At 44.4% G+C, this 22,541-nt stretch overlaps 1 protein-coding gene across 2 annotated transcripts; it reads right to left on the bottom strand.

Moving 5' to 3' along the window:
* Window positions 1-6: 6 nt before the first annotated feature.
* Window positions 7-20,299, bottom strand: C8A (complement C8 alpha chain). 2 transcript variants are annotated; one of them, XM_048062076.2, is made up of 12 exons: window positions 20,082-20,299; window positions 17,949-18,045; window positions 16,883-17,027; window positions 15,849-15,993; window positions 14,150-14,339; window positions 12,455-12,655; window positions 10,945-11,185; window positions 6,872-7,000; window positions 5,933-6,090; window positions 3,613-3,835; window positions 1,928-2,100; window positions 7-1,582 (listed from the first exon to the last, which is right to left on the bottom strand). In XM_048062076.2, exons 1-11 carry the CDS (start codon window positions 20,198-20,200, stop codon window positions 1,949-1,951), a joined length of 1,800 nt encoding a protein of 599 aa, XP_047918033.2. In that variant the 5' UTR covers window positions 20,201-20,299; the 3' UTR covers window positions 7-1,582; window positions 1,928-1,948. The 2 variants fall into 2 exon arrangements, with proteins under 2 accessions (XP_047918033.2, XP_047918032.2); XM_048062075.2 differs by having other exon boundaries at window positions 7-2,100.
* Between the last annotated feature and the right edge of the window lie 2,242 nt (window positions 20,300-22,541).

Below are 22,541 nucleotides of genomic sequence, written 5' to 3'. Positions count from 1 at the left end.
TCCATGTACAGGTAAGAACTGAGCCCATGAGCCAAGCTAGCTGTGGTTGTAGGAGCCCTGTCTCATGTTTCTACATAACGTGCCAGCCCCGTGCCAAAGAGTGTTGATAAAACCGTGGCTGAAAACTGCTGCTCTGATCCCACATTTCACATTCCTCTGGGCAATTTTGCCCAAGTTCAATGGGTGCTTCATGCCGCTGCATTTTCCCAACATAGAAGACATCAGATTCAAGCCCATAGGAGCAAATTTGTCTCTGGACGAACACAGCCTTTACCTGGAAAGGCAGGGTTGGCAAAAAGGCCACAGTTTTATCACCCATTTGCCCATGTCTTAGAAATATGTCATAGTAATTTTTCACTGAAAAATCAAATCTCAGTGCTCGAGACAATATGGTTTGTTGTTTTCTTATACAAAAAAAAGAGCCTGCAGTTTCATTTTCGAGCAAAAGAGAAGAAGCAGTGAAAAAATTGTCTTTTGGCAAACATGCACACAAAAGAAAATATGGGGCCAGATCTTCAGGTAGCATAAATCAGCTGCGGTGAAGGAGCTACACTGATTTACATCAGCTAAGTGTCAGACTCTAAATCACTACTGACACGCTGTTGAAAAACAAGCATTTCCAAGAATCAGAGCTGTAGCTGAGCAATTTTTTTTTCACTAAACCATGGTTCCTTTCTACTCCCTCTTTCCATTCAAATGCATATAGAAGTGCTCCTTTGTGCTTTGAGGTTTTGTTGCTAGTGTTGCTTTTCCTAATGCCTAATTCCTTCTCAGGGCTTTTTCTTTTCTCTTTTTTTTTTTTTTTTCCCCTTTCCTTCCTTGCAGTGAAAAGCACAGTGAAATGAAGTGCTGCTCACCTTCTGCCCACCCCGTGTTTTTGCAGCAGTTCATTAAGAGCACTGAGCTGCAGGCTCTGGCCACAGTCTCTGGATGCAGTTCAATACCATGTGTATTCTTGTGCTGAGATTTACACCTTACATTCAAAATTAAAAAAACTTAAATCAAGCAGCCCATGAGCATCTTCTCTGGCTCTGGGTGCCTGGGAGATAAAATGCCCATGTGCCCATACTCAGTCCATCACTGATCTGAGAGAGGAGCAGCCTTCACGTGTGCATGAACACCCTCTGCAGAATAGTTTCACTTGAGCCTCTCTATTTATTATTTTACTTATTTACATAGGATTCCTCATTAGTTCGAGTTCGCGTTTTGCAATGGCTCTTTGGTGTCTTTGGGCTTAAGCTTCCTCCCGTACTGATCAGCATATGGCTTTGCTGAAAACGCAGCCCTGTCCAATATGCTAGACTTAAAAATCTGACAGTGCCAACTTATAAAAGTTTCATGGTACATATGTCAATACCAACTGCATAAAAATGCAAGGATCGCGGGCTTTTAATTTGTTTTCCAAAGGCAAACATAAAAATTTCTGCGAGTGAAGCTTACTTAAATAAACAGTTTTAGTAAATGTATTTCATGAGCAGCGAGAGCCCCGTGGTCATGCAGCAGCAAAGCCTCCTGTGCTGGTTCTCCGCCACCTCCTGTGTTCTGGCAGCATGGCTGTGACATGGTGGGGACACTAGTTGACCTGGTGGGAACACCAGTTAACACAGTGGGGACACCAGTTGACACAATGGGGACACCATCAGACCTGCTGGAGATACCAGCCGACCCAGTGGGGACACCAGAGGACCCAGTGGGAACACCAGTGGACCTGTCCAACCAGAGCACTGGTGGAGCAGGGTGCAGCTAGACATGCACGCAATCAGCCTGAGCAATTTGTCTGGACAGCAGCTGGGTTTTGTACAGCAAATCCAGCTCATCCCCCTATGTGTGTAAATGCAATGCTTTGTCCCCAGCATAATGCAGTTGCAGAGTTATGCCTGCCGTGTTTATTGCCCAGCACAGACACCAAAACACCTCGAGCACGTACCGTTGGGGAGCAGTGCTGATTTTAGCATGCTTTGCTCTGCACGCTCGTCCCCACGCAGGGTGCCCCGCCGTGCTGCGGGGCAGGGTTGGTGCACTGCCGGCTGCGCCTCCTGGAGCCCGCCTGGCAGGGAGCCCAGGGTGACCAGCAGCTCCAGCGCCCGCTCGTCCCAGTGCCTGAAAAAGCATATCAAATAAGAGGCTGAACCAAACTATAAAGTAAAATAGAATAATTTTTAAAAGTAATATAAAAGCAAAATATAAAATAAAATAAAGTAAAATAAGATAAAGTAAAATAAAAGTAAAATAAATAAAATAAAATAATACAAATAAAATATACTGCGAACTCTTTCTTTCTCTCCTCTGAAGAGCTGCCATTTGACTTCCCTTTCCCAAAGGGCTGCTGATGGCTCTCTGCACTAACTTTCCCACCTCCAAGCAAGGGACAAACGTCTCCTAACGTCACTGTCATGGAGCTGTTCTGAAAAGTCTGCCTGTCCCTTTGGAGACAGGTCATTTTGAGGCTTTTTCATTACAGGACAGACTGAGTTGTCAGGAGCGTTCGATACTATAGATCATGGTGGCACTCTTGAATGATGGGAGTGCTTGATGGCTGTCATTTACTGTCATTTTTTATTTACTCAACTGGCCTTCATTCCTGGCTTGGGCACTTTATTAATCCAGACAGTAAAAATGGATTTGTGTGCTCTTACTTAGTGCTGGATGAAACACTAGGGTTTCTGTCTGCTGAAACATCGGTCTTTACAAAACTGCTTTTGGTCTTAAATGTGTGTTGAAACTAAAAATCTGCTTCCTTTCCCATAAGCTGGAAGCTCCCCCCAGCACTGCTAAAAGCAACAACGCTCAGAGCAGCTTGTCTGGGTCCTGAGCTTTCCATGTGCCTCATCTCAGGCAGATTCCTTGGATTTGGAGACAACTCAAAGAACTTGAGATTTTTTTAAAAGAAACCCACTTTGGAGTCACTGAACCAGTGCTTTTGAGTTCAGTTTCATAAACCATCTACCCATCTCTGCTCTTACTCCTTAGCTCATCACAGTTTTGATTTTCCAATGGTGAGACCCTAAGTAAGAGCACATAGTTGAAGGCCTGGAGCTCTGCTTGGTGGAACTGGTCTCAGGATGAATTTATTTATTTACTTATTTATTTATTCTGCCAGCTTCAAGTGCTGATATTGGGAAATGTTCGTCATCACGAATCAGGACACAAATGTCTAGAAATAATCCTGGCATTTTTTTTGAAATAAAAGAGCGTGTTCTGAGGTTAGCTTTTTATTGCCACCCTTTTCATTTTTTAGAACAGAACATAAAGTAATAAAGCATAAATAAAAGCCTGTCACTTGGGGACTGACACTTTTTTTTTTTTTTTTTTCCCAGATAGATAGTTTCCTCTTATTAAAATGTTTCCCTATCTGGGGAAGCCTGGCAATTTGGCAACTTTTTACTGAAACGTCAGTTTTGGTGACACTTCACTGGAGCATCACTTCCCAACCACGTAGCCTGACCCTTTCAGCCTCCCTTCCCTCCCTGCCTGACGGGGTTTGCACTCCTGCCCTTGCAGCAGGCATCCACATCGGGATGCCCCAAGTGCTCCAGGGAATCGCCGTGCCCAGGATGTGCCATGCCAGTCAGCAGGGACCGGGTGACAGTCTCATTCACACAGGGGCCTTACCTGGGCGCTTGCTCCGCTCGCAGGCATGGCCCTCGTACCCCGGCTGGCACTGGCAGACACAGGTGTCGCCCACCAGAATGGGCTCGCCGTCATTCTGGCACGGTCCGCAGCGGCAGGCGTTGAACTCCAGCAAGTAATCATCCAGAGCCCGCTTCAGGTGCTGCCGCTTGGTTTCCATGTTGCTGAGGTCGCTCCTGCGGAGAATTTCGTGGATGGGTTGCAGCTGTGCAGGACGGAGACAAAAAGTGGAGTTTGGAGATTTCATCTAGGCATAGGCCCAGGTGCTGCCAGGCTGCAGTCAAGGAGCAGGGAGGTCGCTGAATAAGCTCGGGGCTGAGCAAAAGAGTTTGTCTTCTTTGATAGCCCCATGTACATCACACAAATGCATTACCACTGATAGGCCCCAGTAGGAAACCACTGGCCCAAAACTCTTCCCATCTGAGGGGTTTGTGCAGGGTTGGCTTGCTCTGGAGTTTCAGTGTGGATGCAAATGATAAATTCAAAAACCGCAGAAAGCCCACTTTTTGATTAGTTTCTTAGTGCTACCATGATGTCAGAGATTCTCTCATGCTTTTTCCCTTTTTGAAGCAAAACATTTAGGTAAGAGCTTTGGACTGTGGGTATCATCAAAACTTAACACCGACCTACCACTGATGGTGACCAGATTGTGAACAATCCAGTAAAGGCACAGCATGGAGACTTTTACCTGCCTAAGTTTTACCCTTTGTTACAGTGAAATAATACTGAGCTATCTACAGCTTTAAAAACAAGCTTGTAATATTTCCAGTGGCAAAATGCAATTCTTGTATACCATTCAGCAAAAATAGCCCAATGTGGACAACTGTAATTGTAACCTGGCTTCTGCTTCGAACCTGTTATACCAAATTGATTGGATTAGCTGAAGGGCAACAGGCCCTGATGCTGGTGGCACCGTTCTGTCTTTCAAAATGTATCTCTTTGGGGTGTTTTAGGCATTCAACTATGTTTAGAAAATGTCTCCCTGAAAAATCTCAGCCCTTCCAGTTTTGCCAGTAATAAAAATGAACAATGAAGCTGCGAGCTCCAGGCTGTTGCAAGGACATATTTGTACGTCCAAGGTGCGCCTGGCTGGGAATTGGTGGACACTGGTCCCAGGGCAGTCCTGGGCATCACCTCATTGCACAAGCACATGGGGAGTGATTCGTGGGGAGGGTCAGCCAGGCTTTGGGAAGGGCTCTTAGACAAATTTGCACAGGCCTGTTTAACAAATGAGCGTGAGCTGCAGATAAGAGCGGCTGAAGTGGACGTGGGTGCTTATCACCAGCCTGAGCTGCTGCTGGTTGCACAGAGGTTGCTGAGCTCCGAAAGCAGCCAACAGACAGGTCAGCATGTGGTTTACTGGAAAATTGCAATAAGCTTTGCCCAGAATTGATGGGAACTTGTGAAGAAAGGTGAATAACCTGCAGCATGCATTCAGCTGTAACTGAAAGCACTTGTACTTTAACTGGCCTTTCTGCCACCAGGGCGCTGCCCAGAAAGATTCCCATTTCTCACGACAATAACACAGAGCCTTCCCAATTCCACCTGCCCATCTCCTTTCTTCCACTGTCTGGCTTTCCTGCTGGGTGCCCACAAGTGGTGATGAGAAGGATGTTCATGGCAGTGTGTCCGTGCCATGACTGAGGGCCATTCCCTCACACCGCGAAGCCCTGTGGGATGCTTCAGCAACCTTCCCATTTTATGGGATATGCGATAAAATAGGAGGCAGGAAGAGAACTTTGCTGATTTTGATCACCACAGACCCTCTTAGCAGAGCATGGAGAGAGACAGGACCCACCTAAGAAAGTGGGCTCCCCTGCTCCAAAAACTCCTGGAAGCACCCAGAGCGAGACGCACCGTGGTGTGCAGGGCTTAGGCAGAGCCACTGTGGCTCTGAAGCACGTGCAGTGGAGGGGGGGGGCATCTGTGCAAAGCCTTCACTGGGGGGGGTGGCTGCCTCCCCTATGAGCCCCCTGCTTATACAGGAAGGCAGGAGCATTACAGAGAATAATGGGGATGGCTGCAACTATGGAGAGCCGTTCATTGGCAAGCTGCTTGGGGACACATCAAAAACTTAACTCGGCACTAATCCAGCATTAAGCTCCTTGTCTGTCTCCCTGCTGATGCTGTCGGTGGGAGATGTACTCCCCATTGTGAAATGAATAAGAGGTTACTAGATCAGTGGCCCATTACATTTAATCTTGTTCTGTGATGGGATCACAATAAAAATACGAAATGATCTGCTCGACTACACTTTCATTCGTTATAGCGGCAGAGTTTCTTCAACTGCAGAAAGCCTTACCTCAAAATCAATAATAGCAGGATTGTATTTTAATGATCTTCCCCAGCGACGATACATGTTGCCGTCCCAACTGTTTAAGAGCCCTCCGCTGCTAGCAGTATCTCCACCTTTAATCCGGGGAATAATATCTTCCACAATGGCGTTGTGGCTCTGCTCATCTGAAAAGTTGAATTACACCCATATATTTAGTTACATTTTCCACACCTACTCTGGAAACTGAGGTGAGATCACTCACGAGAGGGGCTACCAGAGGCACGATGCTGTGCTCCCCACATCAATGGGTGCTCCGCTTCCCGCTTCCCCCTCGGCCTTGTACAAGGCGATGGGTGACGAGTTAAGCATCCCAAATGCCCTAAAACACTGCGACCCAAAGGTCCTGCACGGCTCCAGCCTTTGTTTCTGGTCATCACTTGCTAAAGTGATTTACAATCTGGGGCTTCCTAACCTCTTTGAGTTCTTTTTATGGCCAGATTTGGCTCCTTTAATCGTCACCGATGTTGCCCTCTCTGGGCCAGTGTTGGAACCACGGGGCCCAGCTGGGGCTCTGCAACATGTTTGGTCCATAGTGGTGGCACATGGGACACATGCAGGAGGGACCAGAGCCATAGGGCATTCCCCTGTGGTGCTTGGAGGAGTCTCGGACCTGGTTTTAGTGTTTTCTCCCAGGTTGCTCACTCTCGGCCTGGGGTGGCTAAAGGGACCGGAGCTCCCCAGTCACCCATTCACCCAGCAATATATATTTCTGTCCAAATGCTGTAACTCAAGTTTCTTTCAAGAGGAGCCAGTACTGCTGGGGACTTGGCCCTGAAGACATATTGGTCCCCACCTTTGGGCCTGAGCTGTGTCTGAAGACGGCACCAGAGCACCCTTTTCACACCCTAGTGTAACCCAACTTCTGTCCCCGGGCCCGGTGGCCACAGACCTATCCCCCCAGCATACCCTCTTCCAGAAGTTTTTTATTGTCACATTGAGAGTATGACGCGGATGCTTCCCCTTTCATCGCAAACTTTTTGACTGAAACGCCAGCTGAGAGGCCAAAACAGGCCATGACTTCTTCAGAGCTGATTTCTGCAAAACAAGGAGACCAGTAAAAGCAGTGGCTCGTACTGAGTGGAAGATGTTCATTTTCCTCCTGATATCTTTTATGTCTATTAAGAAAATATTCATCTACTTGCATGGTCTGCGACTTGAAGAATTATTCCATGGCAAAAGACAGGCTTTAGTCTTGTAGTGGCAAAGCCAAACTTTTATTGGGGTATGTTGGGCCTACTGCACAAGTGAATAGGGAAACTTCCTTGACATAAAGTGGTTTCCTCAGAAAGTATTATAAGAAACTGAATATCTTAACACAGGGTTTCAAGCATGTATTTCATTGTTCAACCCATTTATTTAAAAATAAAAACGTTTTCACACACTAACTCATAACTAAAGCTGGGAACAGCAGTTGAAGTCAACAGATCCTAGCTAATTTCCTAATCTGAGGGTTTCACCTGTGTATTAGTGGTTTAAGTAGCCTCTTCAAGAAGCAACCTGCAAAAGCTGTGTGCTGAGAGCTGCAAAGCCCTGCAGCATGCTGCTGTGCTGCTGCCACCAGCACTGCCGCATACATCACCCGAATTTGTAACTGGAGACCCATGAAGTGACTGCAGAGGGGAGAAGCGAGCTAACGAGGTGGCTTCACTGAGGTAAGCAATGCGCATATTTCACACAGCCTGTTTTTTGGTTTTTCTTTGTACACACCTCAGCCTCCTGCAAATATAAGGCCATCTTCTGGAATAGTTAAAAAAATCCATTGATTTCAGTAAATACAGGTATTGTAAGTAATAGGTAACTTTCGCGTTGCTCTTTTTGTGAGAGGATCTTAAAGTGATTTACAAAGCAGCCCGGCAATCAATACCACCCTGTTGGAAGGGAGGCACAGAGGTCAGCAGGATTTGTGCATCGTGGCTTAGCAGTTTAATGATCAAGGCTGGACCCGGAGTGCCGAGCTGCACTGCCTCACCCAGTACCAGGGATCAGCACCTCTTCTTGCTCATATTTAAGACCCTGATCTTAATTAGCTCCTGTAGCTCCTGCTCTGCAGGAGGGGCCAGCTGGAGCCATGTGGGCACGGGGCTGCTCATTGGCTTGGAGAAGGTGCTCAGTGTCCCAGGAAAGGGACTCCAAGTCCTGGAGCCAAAGTGGTGGGACCTGAAGCATGCTCGAGACTTCATGGGGAATTACATCCCATTGCAAAATGGGCCCCTTGAGGAAGATTAAATGTGTAGCACTCAATTACTCGTCGTAAGCTGTTCAACAGTTGTAAATGCAGTGGATAAAGTTCATTCACCCAAAGCACCATGAGTGATTGCTCATCTTGGTGTAGGAATGCCATAAAATTAAACTTGAGGAACACCCTGATTAATTGATTTGCCATGGTTCCTGTTGAGTAATTATGTTCAGCAAGGGTCTGTCAATACAATTTGCTATTGGTTGCAGCAAGATCAGATCTTGATAAATGAAAAGTGGTTATCACTGCAAAAGGGTGGTCATAGAAAATATTGGCACTTGAGTGGGGAGCCCTGATAGTTTTTTATAAGATATAATTTGCGATAGTTGAATGTGCTCAAGTGATAAGATTTACTGCTGCATTTTGAATTAATCAGAATATATGAAAGACTCTTTCTAATTTACTCTGAGCATAATGTTTCTCCCATAAATGTTCTTGTAATGTGTGAACACATTATACTGTTTTCTGCTAAATAATAGAACCATAACAATCTATTTTAAAAACAAGTAATGAAAAATATTGATGGCAGAGCAACAAGGGACCTCGTTCTGACATATGTATTTATTTCACTCATGACCACATCCATAGAAGCCCTTGCAGCCTGAAAGCTAGAAACAGGTCTGGCTGCAGAACTGCCATCCTAAACTCTGCACAAGTGGGTTGTGGTCTCTTCCTGGGTGTCTAAACCCAGAAGGTGACTTCATTTTCAAAATCAAGTTTTTTTTTTATATGCTTAAAGTCCAGCTCATGCCTATGCCTAGCTGGATGCTCAGTGACCCCCCCAGGTATCTTTCACTTAGAGAGGACTCAGCCTGGGGACTTTATTTCCTGAACACAACTGGCTTAGTCACCAGTCTAGGGAAAAATAAAAATAAAAAATAAAAATAAAATAAAAATAAAAATAAATAAAGGAGCATTTTCTCTTCTGAAGCGTTTAACATGTAGCCTCCTGGGCTAGGTGGGCTCTCAGGATGCATGGGTGGATCTGAAGCTGGTGCTGTGCTGCTCAGCCCTGCAGGGGCTTAGCAGAAAGTCTCCAGGCATCTGCAGAGGTTCCAGCTCAATTTCTGAAGCTCTTGTTTGCAAGACTTGAGCACGTACACTCTGATCCTGACCGTCCCTCAGGGGACGTGGCTAATCCTCTTGCAAATACAGCCTTCAAGCATGGTGGTGATCGCCAATGGAAAGACATTTTTTTGACTTGACAAATGTGGACTTTCTAGCAGAGTCTGAGTTAGATGAAAATTACACAAATGTGCTACATTAGAATAAAAATTACATCTCTACTGGGGCACGTTTTTGTCTTTTGCTGAATTTCAGCATCCTTCTTTCCTAAAAGAGGGCATCTTGTAGCAGTAAATCTCCTCAGATACACAACAAGCACAAGATAAAGTAAAATAATAGCTTCCCTCCACATGCTCTTGATTCATTCTTCCTCTGAAATTGGCAGTCTGCTTCCTGAAGACTTGCTTGCCAAGATGTTATTCTTGTTCTATATCACTCATTCTTCAAAGTGAATAAATTGAAGAGGCATCATGTTTCCAAACATTAGTAGTTCAGGGACTTAATGAAAAGTCTCTCAATTGGTAGTGCCTCACAGGAAAAACTGGCATGGTTAACACTCACTATGGAGTGTATAGTTATCCTAGTACTGATGGTACCCAACCATTTCAGACTGGCAGGTCCATGGCAGAATTTGGGGCAGACTCATGGAAATCAATGGAATTATAGCAATTTGCACCAACTGTGGCAATTTGCACCTGCTGTCCAAGGTCACAACTATCTTTTGCATAAACATTCAGCCTGAAGTTACCGAGCTGGAGTTACCCTCAGAAGATTAGGATGATGATGTTTAGGCAAAGTGGGATCTATTGCACTGTCAACATCTTTGCAAAAGTCGGCAATCTGGTTAGTGTACTGAAGTACCGTATTATTGTTGTTCTGCGTCTTATGTTTTTGATTAGGAAAAATGCTATGCTTTAGCTCTCCAGTAATGGCTATTCTTGTAGTCCAGATATCTGGAGCGGATATTTCATATAACTGAGATTTAGAGGTATGGCTTTCCAGTCTCATACACTCTAATTTGTTGAGAACTGGAGCTAACAGAGCTCTGTTAGTCTTCAGATATGACACTAACCAGAGTAAAGTGGCAGTGGTATTGCCAAGTGCAAAGCGTTATTTCCATTTACAGAAAATTGAAACTCTCACTACCAGCATGCTAAAACATCAGTGGGCTATTATTCTTTACTCTGGCTGAGTTTGCAGTCTTTGAGCATTCATAAGGATGGGCAGAACAAAGATTATAAGCAATAAGAGAAGTTTAGAGAAGTCTAGTAAACAGCACTGAAAAAAAAGGGAGAAAAAGTTATTCAGATTCCTTCCTAAACTACAAAAATATTACCCAGATTCTTCTGAAATTAGCTCAGGAAGTAGTTTGTGATACTTGAGCTTCTCCCTTGCTATGCAGTGAGTTGTGCATTCATCTCATAAAGAGCACATGGATACCTGTACCCCCTGCCAACTGTGCATTTTTGGTGCCTATCATATAATAGGACACACCAGCTAGCTTGGCAAGGAGGGGCTGATGAGTATCCACCCTCCCAGGGCCCAGGGAAATGATGGGTGTGGGGAGCAACCAGATGAATTATTCAGGTGGGCTGGACCCACTCCATGGTCTCCAGGTGGGAAATGCCTGGTTTAGAGCAGAAAGTTGTGAGCAGAGAATTTTGTGCATTATTCTAACCTTTTCGCCTCATTTCCTCTGTGTTAACAACAAGGATGTACTCAAAGACACCTCCCATAGTGCCGGATGTCATGAAATGGGTGCCGTAGTCATCAATGAATTTGGCATACATGCCGTAGTTGTATGCATCTGGAAGCTCTTGCAGGGAGAGGAGCATGTCTTCATCCAAAACGATGTTGTTCCTTCTCATCTTGAAACGGGCTGTCTGCACCTTGGTCACAGCTCTAATGAATCCAACCTCCTGTGGGCAAAGACTGCCAATCAATATTCACTGAAGGAAAAAAAAAAAAAGTAATTTCTAGTCTGGTTTGCAGAGGAAAGCCTGAATCTGTAACTGTCACTGTATGTTAAGGGCTTGAAAAACAGGCCAACTTTAAAAGAAATCAGTGGCAATTTTTTTTTCAATGTCTCTTTCTAACGTGTGAGGTGGAGGGCAGAGTCATGGTGTGGGTGCTTTGGGTTTTTTATTGATGTGCAGATTTCTGCTATTTCTGGTTTTTGTTTCCATGCTGCTTATGCCTTTTTTTTTTGTTTTTTGTTTTATTTATTTATTTATTTATTTGTCTATTTTGACAGCCTTGACCAGTGATGTGGGACAAAGCAGCAGGGGGATTCCCTGGCTGGGAAGGTGCTGACCCAGGAGGATTTCCTTGTTCTACCACCAGCTCAGTGGCTTCTCCTCTAGACTGGCCATTGCCCCAGGAAAGGTGCCAGGGCAACAGGACCAGCCCCTTAAATGATTCCTCCAATAATTGATCATTGTTCAGCTGCAAATGTCGTGTGAGTCTAGACAAGTGCACAGTAAATACTCTAATGGTGCCAATTTCAAAGAAGCTTTTAAGGGCATTTCAACTCGGAACACCATCAAAGTAATTATTCTGTATTGTTTGCTGTCAGCAGCCAAGAGAGAAGAGAAGACAAGGAATGGTATATGTGGGAAATACCAGTCTTCATGTTATTAGTTGGGAAAAAGCACCACAGCTACTCCATGATGTAAACTCATGAGAAATAAACCTTTTTAATGGAAGCTCTTTTTTTTTTTTTTTAAATATATATCATGGTTTTTTAACCTTTCTTCAAAAGTAACATATTTCCCTATCACAAGGCAGCTTGTATTAATTGGAACAAGATATATTTTCTACTGGAAATCATTCCCCGAGGACAACTGTTTTGATCAACATCTTGATATTTCCGCCTCCCTCATCGTCACTTTAAGCATTTTTTATTTATGTGCTTAACGTAGCCATGAAACAGGATGGGGTGAGATGACATGTGTTGTGGTACTTCGTAATTCAATTTTATTCCCACTCCCTGTTTGCTAAAATGTAATAAGAACAACAAACAGGATTACTAACGATCATACATTTGCAATTACACGAACAAATTAAGGTACAATTGCTATGTGTTAAAAAATGCAATTAAGAGAATAAACAGACGTAAGTTACAGCCAGACCATGCAATGCACAGATGACATGATTGGAGTATACGCGTCGCTGATTTTTTTTTTTACCTTTGCATTGTATTCTGTGAAATTCTTCAGGGATCCTTTGCCACGTGATAAAGAAAAGCCAAGGTTTAGCATTACAGGTACTGATTTAGGTCCAATCCCAAAGGTAAAACCGCCTCCTCTGCTTTTACTACTTCCAAGGGCATTAAGCAGATCTTTTGAATCTTCATAAAATTCAAAAGAGAATCCAGAATCAGCATGAGCCTAAAGTAAAAGGAGCACACATTAATTTTTCAGGCATTTTCCTTCCTTTTTAATCAATATTTCTGTAAGGAGCAGATCGTACCTCCATTGAAGCCAGTGGTGCTCCTGATGGCACCAACACTGACTTCAGTGAACACAGGATAAAGAATTCAGTCATGAGCCATTTCATTTGGAAATATGTGAGAGATGTAGATAAAGCCATGCATTTTGTGTCATCTGTCTCCAGACAGGGGAAAGGTTTTTGTTTAGCCCCAGAAAGCAATGCTATTACAGGCAGATCTGGTAACAGTGTCTAGTAAGCTACCTTGACACTTTCCATTATAAAGCCTTCCTTCCTGTTCCCTGCAACTCTGCCAAATCCTGACTATTTGGAATGATTTTTTTCCACTCCTGCCTGCTTCTGGATGAATTTATTAGGAAAAAAATTCAGCGGTGATCCAGCCACTTACAAGGGCAACATCAGAAAATAAACATTGTTCTGCCTGTTTTAGAGAAGTGACCTTTCCCTTGACAGCTCTGCTTTGCCAGCACGTGGAATTTAGCAGCCTTGCCGAGGCTGGGCTGTGCCATTTGCCATCTCTATAAAAAGCCAGATAAATTTCCAACGCTGAAAAATGGCATCTCACGTGGTCGTGAGTGTCTTCCTAGACCTGGGCAGGTACAAACTCCAAAGTCAGCCTAGATGTGGGACATTCTTGAGCATCCCTCCCCTTGTGTCCATGGTGCAGGTGTGCTTCCACCAGCAGCAGCAGGTAAAAGCGGAAAGAAAACATTGCTGGTGTGGTGGGTCTGTCTGGGTTCAACTGGGAACTTAAGGGGATTCTGCCTGTGGGGAGAGTCTATTGCATTGGGCTTTTGGCTGTAATATTGCCTTGGAATAATGTTTATTTCATTCATCCATTGCAAAAAGCATGACAGATGCTTAACAACACCTACTTACGACACGGGACACTCAGCTTAAGTCCCCCCCTCTAATAGGTTCAGTTTCCAACATCCAAAGTCAGATGTCACCCCAAAGCACACAGGCGTTGTGATACATGTTGTGATGGCTTTCGGGATCTTTGTCTCACTCAGAATTCAGATTTATGTCCCTTGTAGCCATGCCATAGACTTAAATGCTTCCAAAGATTGAACTGGTAGCATTGTTCCTATTTTACACATGGCCAATTTCATCCCTGGAGAGGCAAGTGGCTCGCGCAAGCTCTACAGCTCATTAATAGCAGAATTTAGTAAAAAAACATTTATCTTGGCTCTGACTAGGCCAGAATAAGCAGTGGGGATGCCTGGGTGATAAAGCACGTTAGTGCCTTGATGTGCCATAAAACTGCATTTATATCACCGATTGCCTGTTGTCTTGGGGACAGCCGGAGGAAGGTGCCTTGAAAGACAACACGTAGCGAATTCTCCCCCGATAAAATGCGCACAATACCTTTATAACAAGTCGGGCCCTTAGCTGGGAAAACATTGCCGAATTTGACCACCCGAGGTACTCACAAGGAACTGGTACACGTGGAAGTTGTAAGGCTTGCGGAAATACTTCTCGTCGTCCCTGTAGTAGAGGCGTTCACAGGCAGCATCGTACTTCAGCTCCCGCCACTCCCCGTTGTAGACGTACTCGTAATGCCCCCCCCCAAAATTAGGATCGTACACATACTGCTTCTCCTCCTGTGTTAGGATGTTGTATCTTTGAAAGAAATAACATTCAGAAAGTTATCCTATGTTTTTTTTTTCCCCAACAGACACTGTCCCTATTTTTGTTCTCCTGACACTACAGCACTGCACGTAATCTATACTCAGGTCTCTGGCTTGGAACTGGGATAGCAACTGTAACCTGAGGGTTGGGTCTGCTCTCTCTTTGCTGTCTCCTTCCCAAAGCTAACAGAGGCATTGGTTCAGACTCAGATCCTAGAAAAAGAAGAAATCGGTTAAATTGTCCAGTCCATCCCTGTGAGCCCAGTTGTGAAAGTCCGACAGCACTGGGATTTCTCCAGTCCCAGCCTAAGCTTTCGCAGCCTGATGCATCTCCCTGCCACAAAGGGTTTCCTGGCAGTCTCTGTAATTGTTTCCTATCTTAATTTCATCTCCTTCCTTTTAATAGCGGTCTCATTTCTCAGTGGAGTTAGCACCCTCCCTAGACTTGAAGCCTCCTGTTTTGCCAAGTCACTTGCTTATTGTTTCCTTACGCCTTTTTCCTTCTGCTTTCCAGCCATCACAGCTGCTGCCCTCCCAAATCCCGCCTGTTACTTAATATTCCCTGTAATTCGATGGCTCAAAATGAAAGCATTATTCAAACTAGACAGCAGCATTGCTCCTCACAACAGGGAATCATCTTTAAGACCAGGATAGTAAATGCTATTGCTTTTGTGTGTTCTGTGGAGAAAACAAATCAGAGAGCAGTATTAAATGCGGTGCTGACTGCAAATTAATAGATGCCTTGAAAAACTTTTGACGGACTTTCCCAGGCCCTGGGCCAGAGATGCATTTATCTATCTCATTGACTCAGGAGAGTGTTGGAGAGGAGAATTATTCGATGACTGGTTACATTGTCATACTGTAGCTCATGCTCTCCAAATGAAACTAAGCAGTTGTGTTAAGACACAGGATTTAAAATAAAAATTTCACAATAGGAAATTTGCCTTTAAATTCATTCCAGAGTCTTCTTTTCTATATTGCATAATCAAAATCGGAAGCTGCATAGCCTAAAACCTTTTCATGCATAGAAATACTTACTTCAGCTTATTTCCATTTGGTGCTCAGGCTCTCTGCCCTCAATCTATGCTCCAAAGTCCTAAATCCTGGAGTCAAATATTCTCAATAAAAATGGAAACCACCAGAATGCTGCACCTCCAATGCCTACAGCTTCCTTCAATATTTGCTTCCATCAGCTATGGAAAGGACACAGAGAACTGAGCTATATTGTTACATGAGCATAAAGAGTACACTCACAAGTACCGAGTGGCTGAGAGAGGTCAAGGTCAGGCAGTAAATCTGAGAAGAATTTGAAATAAAAGCTGGGCCGAGCCTTCCAGCCTCTGTCATAGCTACCCATGGCTGTGTGGGACAGTCACTCTCCTTTGGGTTTTGCACAGCATGGTATCAGTTCATGGAGCACTGTTCTTACTAAGGAGGAGAAGTATGAAAACCTTACTCCTGCTTTGATTGCTAGAGTAGCAGCTATTGACTAATTACTCACCCCTGTGCTGCTTTTTCAGACCCTGGGATTGGGAACAGGTCTTCACAGGGGCTTTCAATATCTTCATCCTCGCAGTTACTCTCGTCAGACCCATCTCTGCAGTCTGTCTCGCCGTTGCACACGAGATGTCGTTTAATACAGCGACCTAGAATGCACAGGGACAGGAGATCCCTTGGCCACCTTCAGGAAAACTTTTTGGCAGCCTGACTTTGCTGCTCTGCACACGTATTTCAGTGCCACAGGAAGCCATGCTGTGTGTTGGACACTGCACTGCTCCATCAGGAGCTTATTGCAATAATCGTAGCTCAAGAACAGATGTTTGCAGGAATCACAACCTGAAAGGACTTTATTTATTTTTATTTTTTTTTAATTTCTGGGGGTGAGGAGAAAGCCCTGACATGGCAGTCATGGAGGGAAGTGGTGGAGCTGCTGTCCAGCTGATGCCCCCAGAGCTGCTGTGCAGATTTCATTAGGATTTTCATTACATGCTCAAGGTGGGAGCTCAAGCCACTCGTGCAAAAGCAAAGATCTGCCAAGGTGAGTCAAACATCCCGAGAACAGCCATATCATAGCCCAGTCCTCAGAGCTGGGAATGGCTAAAAATAAATAATTCACCCCAACAGATTGCTGGTTGGGTTCAGGACTGAGCTGCGTTTTTCTCAGGGAGAGGAAGCGTGTGCTGGGGGAGCGCTGGTGCCCATGGAGGGGGATGTGAGCACACAGCACGGCTGTTGGAGCAGAATATTTCTAGAATCTTTATTCCACTGAAAAATTAACCTTTTCCATGTCACACATGCCTTCTTTTCTCTCCAAATCGAAGTGTAACATGGAAGGACTTCGGTAAAAATGGAAAACCCCCAAAGATGGGGAAATCTCATATTTTTCCTTGCATGGTTTCACCATCCTGCTGGCCAGCCTGAATGCGTTTTGGCAAAGATCTACCTACGGCAGATGTCATTCTGTCCCCCCAGTGTCTGACTCATTTCCCCTGGGTCTATCCACCCGAACTGGGAGTTCGAGCCCCGTTCACTCACCGGTCTCCTCGCACCGAAAGTCCTTCCCGCAGCTGGGGGCCCCGGTGCAGGTCTCCCCAGCGTGGCAAGCTTGCTCCTCCCAGAGGTCCCCCGCGCAGCGCTGCCCCGCAAACCCCGCGGGCTGCACCAGCGTCCGGTACCGGTGCTGGGTCATACAAGAGAGAAACACCTAATTCGTGTCCCCGTCAGCATTACCTCCATGGGCCGTAACGCAATTATATCTATAGCTTTTACCCGAATTGTTATTTATCTGTGCAGTCCTCGTACACATAGCCTTGTGCATAAGTGGAGGAGAATCAGCAGAGAGGTGGGAGCTCAGGAGAACTGCCCGAAGTTCAAACAAATGAATTTTGGGGGGGACTGGAATGACTGTTTTAAAATCTCTTCCTTATTTTATACCTTGGAAGCAATAAAGAATTTTTCTAATCTCACATTTTGTACTGGGATGTAATGGGTTCAGATGGACCTAGACACTAATTGCAACACTGATCCTGAAACATTTCCGATGGATTATTAATGAGGATTGCTGCTCTTTAAACCAGGGGAAAAAAAAAAAAAGAGAACAGCCAAATTGTTTACTGATTATAAGCACAGGAACAAAAATACAGGGATATAAACTAAGTAGAAAGCAAAATTATGTCAGGTATTTGAAAATAAATTCTTGAATTATGAAGATGTGAAATTATATCGAAAATTGAGAACAGGAGCTGATGAATGAAGGTTGCTTTTAATTTCTTTTCATTAGAATATTTGCATTAAGAATCAGGGGATACTTAATTAAATCTGAATTTGAAAAGGGAAGTCTTGGCCAAGTATTCTGGCCTGATTCTTCCACCTTTTGCCTTGATTTTGTGTTTTGCAGCTCTGCTGCCTTAAACAAATTTATTCCGTTTACACCAGGGAAAGTAAAAGCCTCTCTACGAGAGGAGCACCTCCATCATATTTGGATGAGTTTACGGGATGCTTCAGAATGATGAATATGTATAATATATATATAATTAATGTGTGTACATCCTCGTTGCAGACACATCTGAAGATAAATGAATACATAACAGTAGAGCCTTACTTTTTTCCCTTGGCAAGGAAAGCAATCAGTCCACGCTGACCACTGGCTCAGCTGACAGTTGACAAGAGCTGGGGAATTAACATCTCTGCTGCTTCTTCTGAGGAGAAGAAGAGAGTGGTCTAAGGGCTTTGAAGCTGTGCTTTAAGAAGGGTTGGAGGCCAGCAGGGAGAAAATGACCTCTGTGTTTTCTTCTATTAGGAATCTATTTTGTAGGAAACGGAAGCCAGGGCAGACCCTTAGCAGGGGTGGCCATCCTACCCTAGCCGCCCTGTCCAAGAAGTCTACCCTCAAAATGTGGTCTGGGGCAGCAGGTGTAGGACCTGAGCATTTTGCCTCTGGTTTCCTGCTCTCCTGGGAGATCCTAGCCCTTTCCAATAGGCAGATTGCAATAAAATTGTGTACACCATACACGAGAGGCCAAACACACTGAGAGACAGAAGGAATGTCCAGAAAATTCACATTTTAAGGAAAAGCTTCTTTGGGGCTTTCTTCTCAGGAGCACCTCACAAACTCCAGGGTTAGTGATGTTTGTCACCTGGTTTGAAATCAATCAATTTCACTTTTTTTACACCATTCTGAACTTATCAGTATTTTTCCAGACAGGGTTTGATGCCCATGCACACGGTAGTGGGAATGGATGCACCAATGGTGCTGAGCAGCAAGCCACAGGGCTGTGCTGACCACGAGGATTCATTGGCTGACTATTTCTAAAAGGAAATACCTAGATTCTGTGAAGGGGGAAATGTTAAAAAAAAAAGTATAAAAAACAGAAAATGGCAAGAGCTGTGTATCACAGTGGTTTCTGCACATACATTGAATATCACTGTACAATAGCAAGCAAATACTTGTCTTTCCACCCAGCCCTGTCATTATGATACCTGCGTTTCTGTCCCCACTCCTACAACCTTCGTTTTTACACATTTCTTTGTCTTGAGGAGCAGTCTCTGGCATAAAGAAATGACTCTCCAGTTGCCACAGCCTTCAAAGCATTTTAAGGGGTTATTCCAAGCCAAAACATTATTATCATTATTTTGGCAATTAACTAATGAGCAGTCTGTTTTACTTACAAGACTGCAGCCCAAAGAGAAATCCCGATAATTAGCGGAGGTAGGGAGCACACTGGGCATTCATCAGCAAGACCACCAGACGAGAGGCACAGCGGCTCGGGCAGGGAGCCCGTGGGCACTCATCACCCGCCGGGAGAACAGCGGGATCCTGCAGACACGCACGGCGTTGGAGGAGGCACCCGTACCGATCCCTCCTGGCTCTGACAGGAGGTTTTGTGGGCCGTGTCCTTCAGCACTTCACCAAGCACTTAATTGGCTCACCTTCGACTGGATTTCATGTTTACCTCTTCATTATTCTGCCTTGTTTGATAAGTTCATCAAACATCAAAAATCTCGTCTTTGTTCATTTTCAAAAGGGATTATCAGAATAAGCCTTCATAATTAAGTGTATCACTACCATGATTTTTTTTCCCTTCTGCCTTCTCCTTGTCTTCACGTTCCAATTATCAGTGATACCTTTTCTTGATCCTTCTAAATCACATTTGCTTTTACAACAAGCCTGAAATTAATAACTGTAGGAAAAACAAACAAACAAAAAAACAACCCTTCTCCTATCATGACACTGTAGGTTTAGAAAAAAATAACTTGTATATCCCCTTCCTTCAAAGCTTGAATGACACTTGTATAGGTTAATAATATTGTTTAGAGAAAAAAGAATAGAGGTACATGCTTCTGGCTTGGATTGAAAATTGGGTTGTGTACATGCACTTGTTAAGTGTCAAATGCAAAATAATTATTATGAGAATGAATATGAAAAATATTTCTTTGTAAGTCTTCCTGTATAAGGAATTCACTCCAAATGCCCCAAAATAATATGGTGATTTTGGTAAAGACGTTTAAGCAGGCTTAATAGTCATCTGTGAAAGAAAACCCATTGTGCAAACAGTTCATATAAGAAGGAATTATGATTCCTCGCTTGGGCTTGGATAACGGCCAACATATTTTTTTTTCTGGAAGCTGTTTACAGAGAGCACAGTGTGCACATGCCTCAAGTCAAGACGAAATTGATGGGCTGACTGACTGGCCCGCAGTTTCTGTACGTAGAGCTGGGTGGAAGCAGACTTACCTCTGGGAAGGCGCCGCCACCGGCTCCCCGTGTGCCGCAGCCGTGCCCTGACTTGCTGTTAGAGACAGTGAGCATACAGCGAGAATCAAAGGAGAAACCTGACGCTGGCTCCACCACATTGTTTTTCCATATGTGAATGTTTGCTATTAATTAGCTGCAAGCAAAAGCTTGAGGCTTCGGCAGGCCGTGGGGCCAGTGTTGCTGGGAGAAGCGCGGAGCCCCCCGGCCCAGCATGCTGCGGTAAATCATTGACGATGGCACCCATCAGATCACAAAGAATCAGGACACGTCCCGGAGGCCTTTGCCCTTTTGGAGACAAATTCCCAGTTTTCTGGCAAGGGAGTATATTAGACTGTTTCCACATGGAAGTCAGTCAGGCCCGATCGAGGCAGTTGTGTTTCTTGCCCACCCTGTACCCTCCAGTTCGTTTGAAGGAAGAAAATCATTTTATTTCCCACAACACCTGTAATTTTGGTGCACCTGGTCACTTCCCAGCACAGCGAACTGAAGATTCTTACAAAATTCTGTTATGAGGGACACACACCACCCAGATACAACATGGAGATGTCAGTTCAGCTTTTTCCCTTTGCCATTCCCATAAGGTAGTGTCCCATGTCCAAAGCCACTGGGAATTATCACCTGGTTCAGAAGGGCTTTGGGATGGTCCTACGCAGTCACTGCAACTTGGGGATCTAAACCCTCATTTTTAAAACTGGTTTGGGATGAGGAAGATGCCCCTTCACTCTGAAATTGTGCCCTATCCCAGCTGCTGTGTGAACCTGTCCATGGGTGGTGGCTTTAACGCTTTTAGCAGGCTGGGACCTCAATGCAGAAGTAGTGCATGTGCAAGTGCACAGGTATGAGAAAATAACACCATACAAAGCAAAACACCATGGGTTGTATATTATTAAGAGAATAGCCACACGATAAGGATATTTAGGATATTATTTTTCACGTGTTGAAAAAAAGGGAAAAAACAGGCATTGGAAAACCACTTGCACATAGGGTTGCACATAGCCTTCAAAATCCCCCCTGAGGGCTTCTGGGCAGGAACAAAAGTGCACAAGGACTCTGTAACATTATTATTAGTTAGTTAAAAATAGAAAAAAAAAGATATCTATGGAGACTTTTGTATTTGAACAAGCCTCCATGTCTCCCTGCTTTTCTTCTGCCGAAGAGGGCTGAGATACTTCATGCATAAATGAAGCGTTCCCAGCAGACAACTGGAAACTTGAACCTCAATAAATTTGAGAGAAAGTGTAATTATTGTAGGAAAATCTGGTCTTGGGCTATTACAGCTATTAAGCGGACAGTGAATTGTTCTCTGCCCACAAAAGACTGGGATAGAAGTGTCACTTTGTGTGTATTTCCCAAATTAATGTGAAGCTCGTTTCAATAGCCGGTATTGTAAATTATCAAAATAAAAGGACCTCTTACTGTGTTATTTTAATGTAATTAAAGTTTAGAATGACCCTGGAGCTTGTCTGCACTAAACAGGAAGAAATGTATCACATGGGTAAACTCTGTAGTGAGATGAAATGAAAACTGCCTTTTTGTGACCTTCAGGAGTACGTTAATGCAGTCCCTTAACCTACTAATGTACTTCAGATGGGTTCAGAAAGTCCTCCTTTCTTCGCCTATGCAAGAATAACTCAACTAAGGTTTTAATTTATTATTATTATTTTTAATATTAGGCCTAAATTGCTTTTACCTGGGAGAAAAGCAGGGGATTGAAACTGGCCTAAGGCGGTACCCACCATTACCTCCTGTTACACGTTGTACTGCCCCTGCATGTCACTAAGAACAATAAAGAAGGGTCTTAGCAGTGCTTACAGAGATCTGGTGGGGACAATTCCACCGTCCCCAAGGAGGGAGCCTCCCCTGCTGTCTGTCTGGTCTGTCTTCAGTCCAAACTTCTGCCGTCCTTTGATATAAATGGCTGCATTGCAGTCAAATGCCTCCTCAGCATCCAGCAGGACTGGAGAAGCATTATATCTTTTCTGATAGCAGCATCAGAAGCACACCATATATATAATGAAAGATATTTGTGGACTGTCTCCCAGATAAAAGGCTGAGCCGGTTTGTGCAATCAGGCACATCAACAATTTCGCACTGATGGGTGAAGTCGTTCGGGGGGGAGGCATGTGAGAGATTTAAGCTGCAAGCGATGCACACCACATTAGAGGTGAAATTAAAGAACCTTTCTCAAAGGTGTTATGTTCCAAAAGCGATATATATAAAAGTTATGGTTCCATTTATAACATTATGAATTGAACTTGTCTAAAATGCGTGTTGGATCCTTGCCTCTAAACCTGAATTAACTCTGAACCTCTGGCTTGAAACGCTGGTGATGCTGCCGATAGCTGCGCAGTCACCTTCAGGAGGATGGGCAGTGGGATGGAGACTGGGGGCCAGTTGGTAGCGGGGAAATTGGGGCTGGGAGCAGGTGTGAGAGGAGTC

This window comes from Anser cygnoides, chromosome 8 (assembly GCF_040182565.1).
Source record: "Anser cygnoides isolate HZ-2024a breed goose chromosome 8, Taihu_goose_T2T_genome, whole genome shotgun sequence".
NCBI classification, from domain to species: domain Eukaryota; kingdom Metazoa; phylum Chordata; class Aves; order Anseriformes; family Anatidae; genus Anser; species Anser cygnoides.
Note: the sequence above shows the minus strand (reverse complement) of the source record. Positions and strands in the feature narration are given on the sequence as shown.

What these genes read in the sequence shown, in the direction of transcription:
- C8A (XM_048062075.2), bottom strand. Translation starts at nt 20,200, where the DNA reads ATGTGGTGGAGCCAGCGTCAGGTTTCTCCTTTGATTCTCGCTGTATGC. An exon ending in TCCACGTGTACCAGTTCCTT is followed by an intron (nt 12,656 to 14,149) that starts GTGAGTACCTCG and finishes CTTTTACTTTAG; the next exon opens with GCTCATGCTGATTCTGGATT. An exon ending in TAAAAAACTTCTGGAAGAGG is followed by an intron (nt 6,091 to 6,871) that starts GTATGCTGGGGG and finishes TCAACTTTTCAG; the next exon opens with ATGAGCAGAGCCACAACGCC.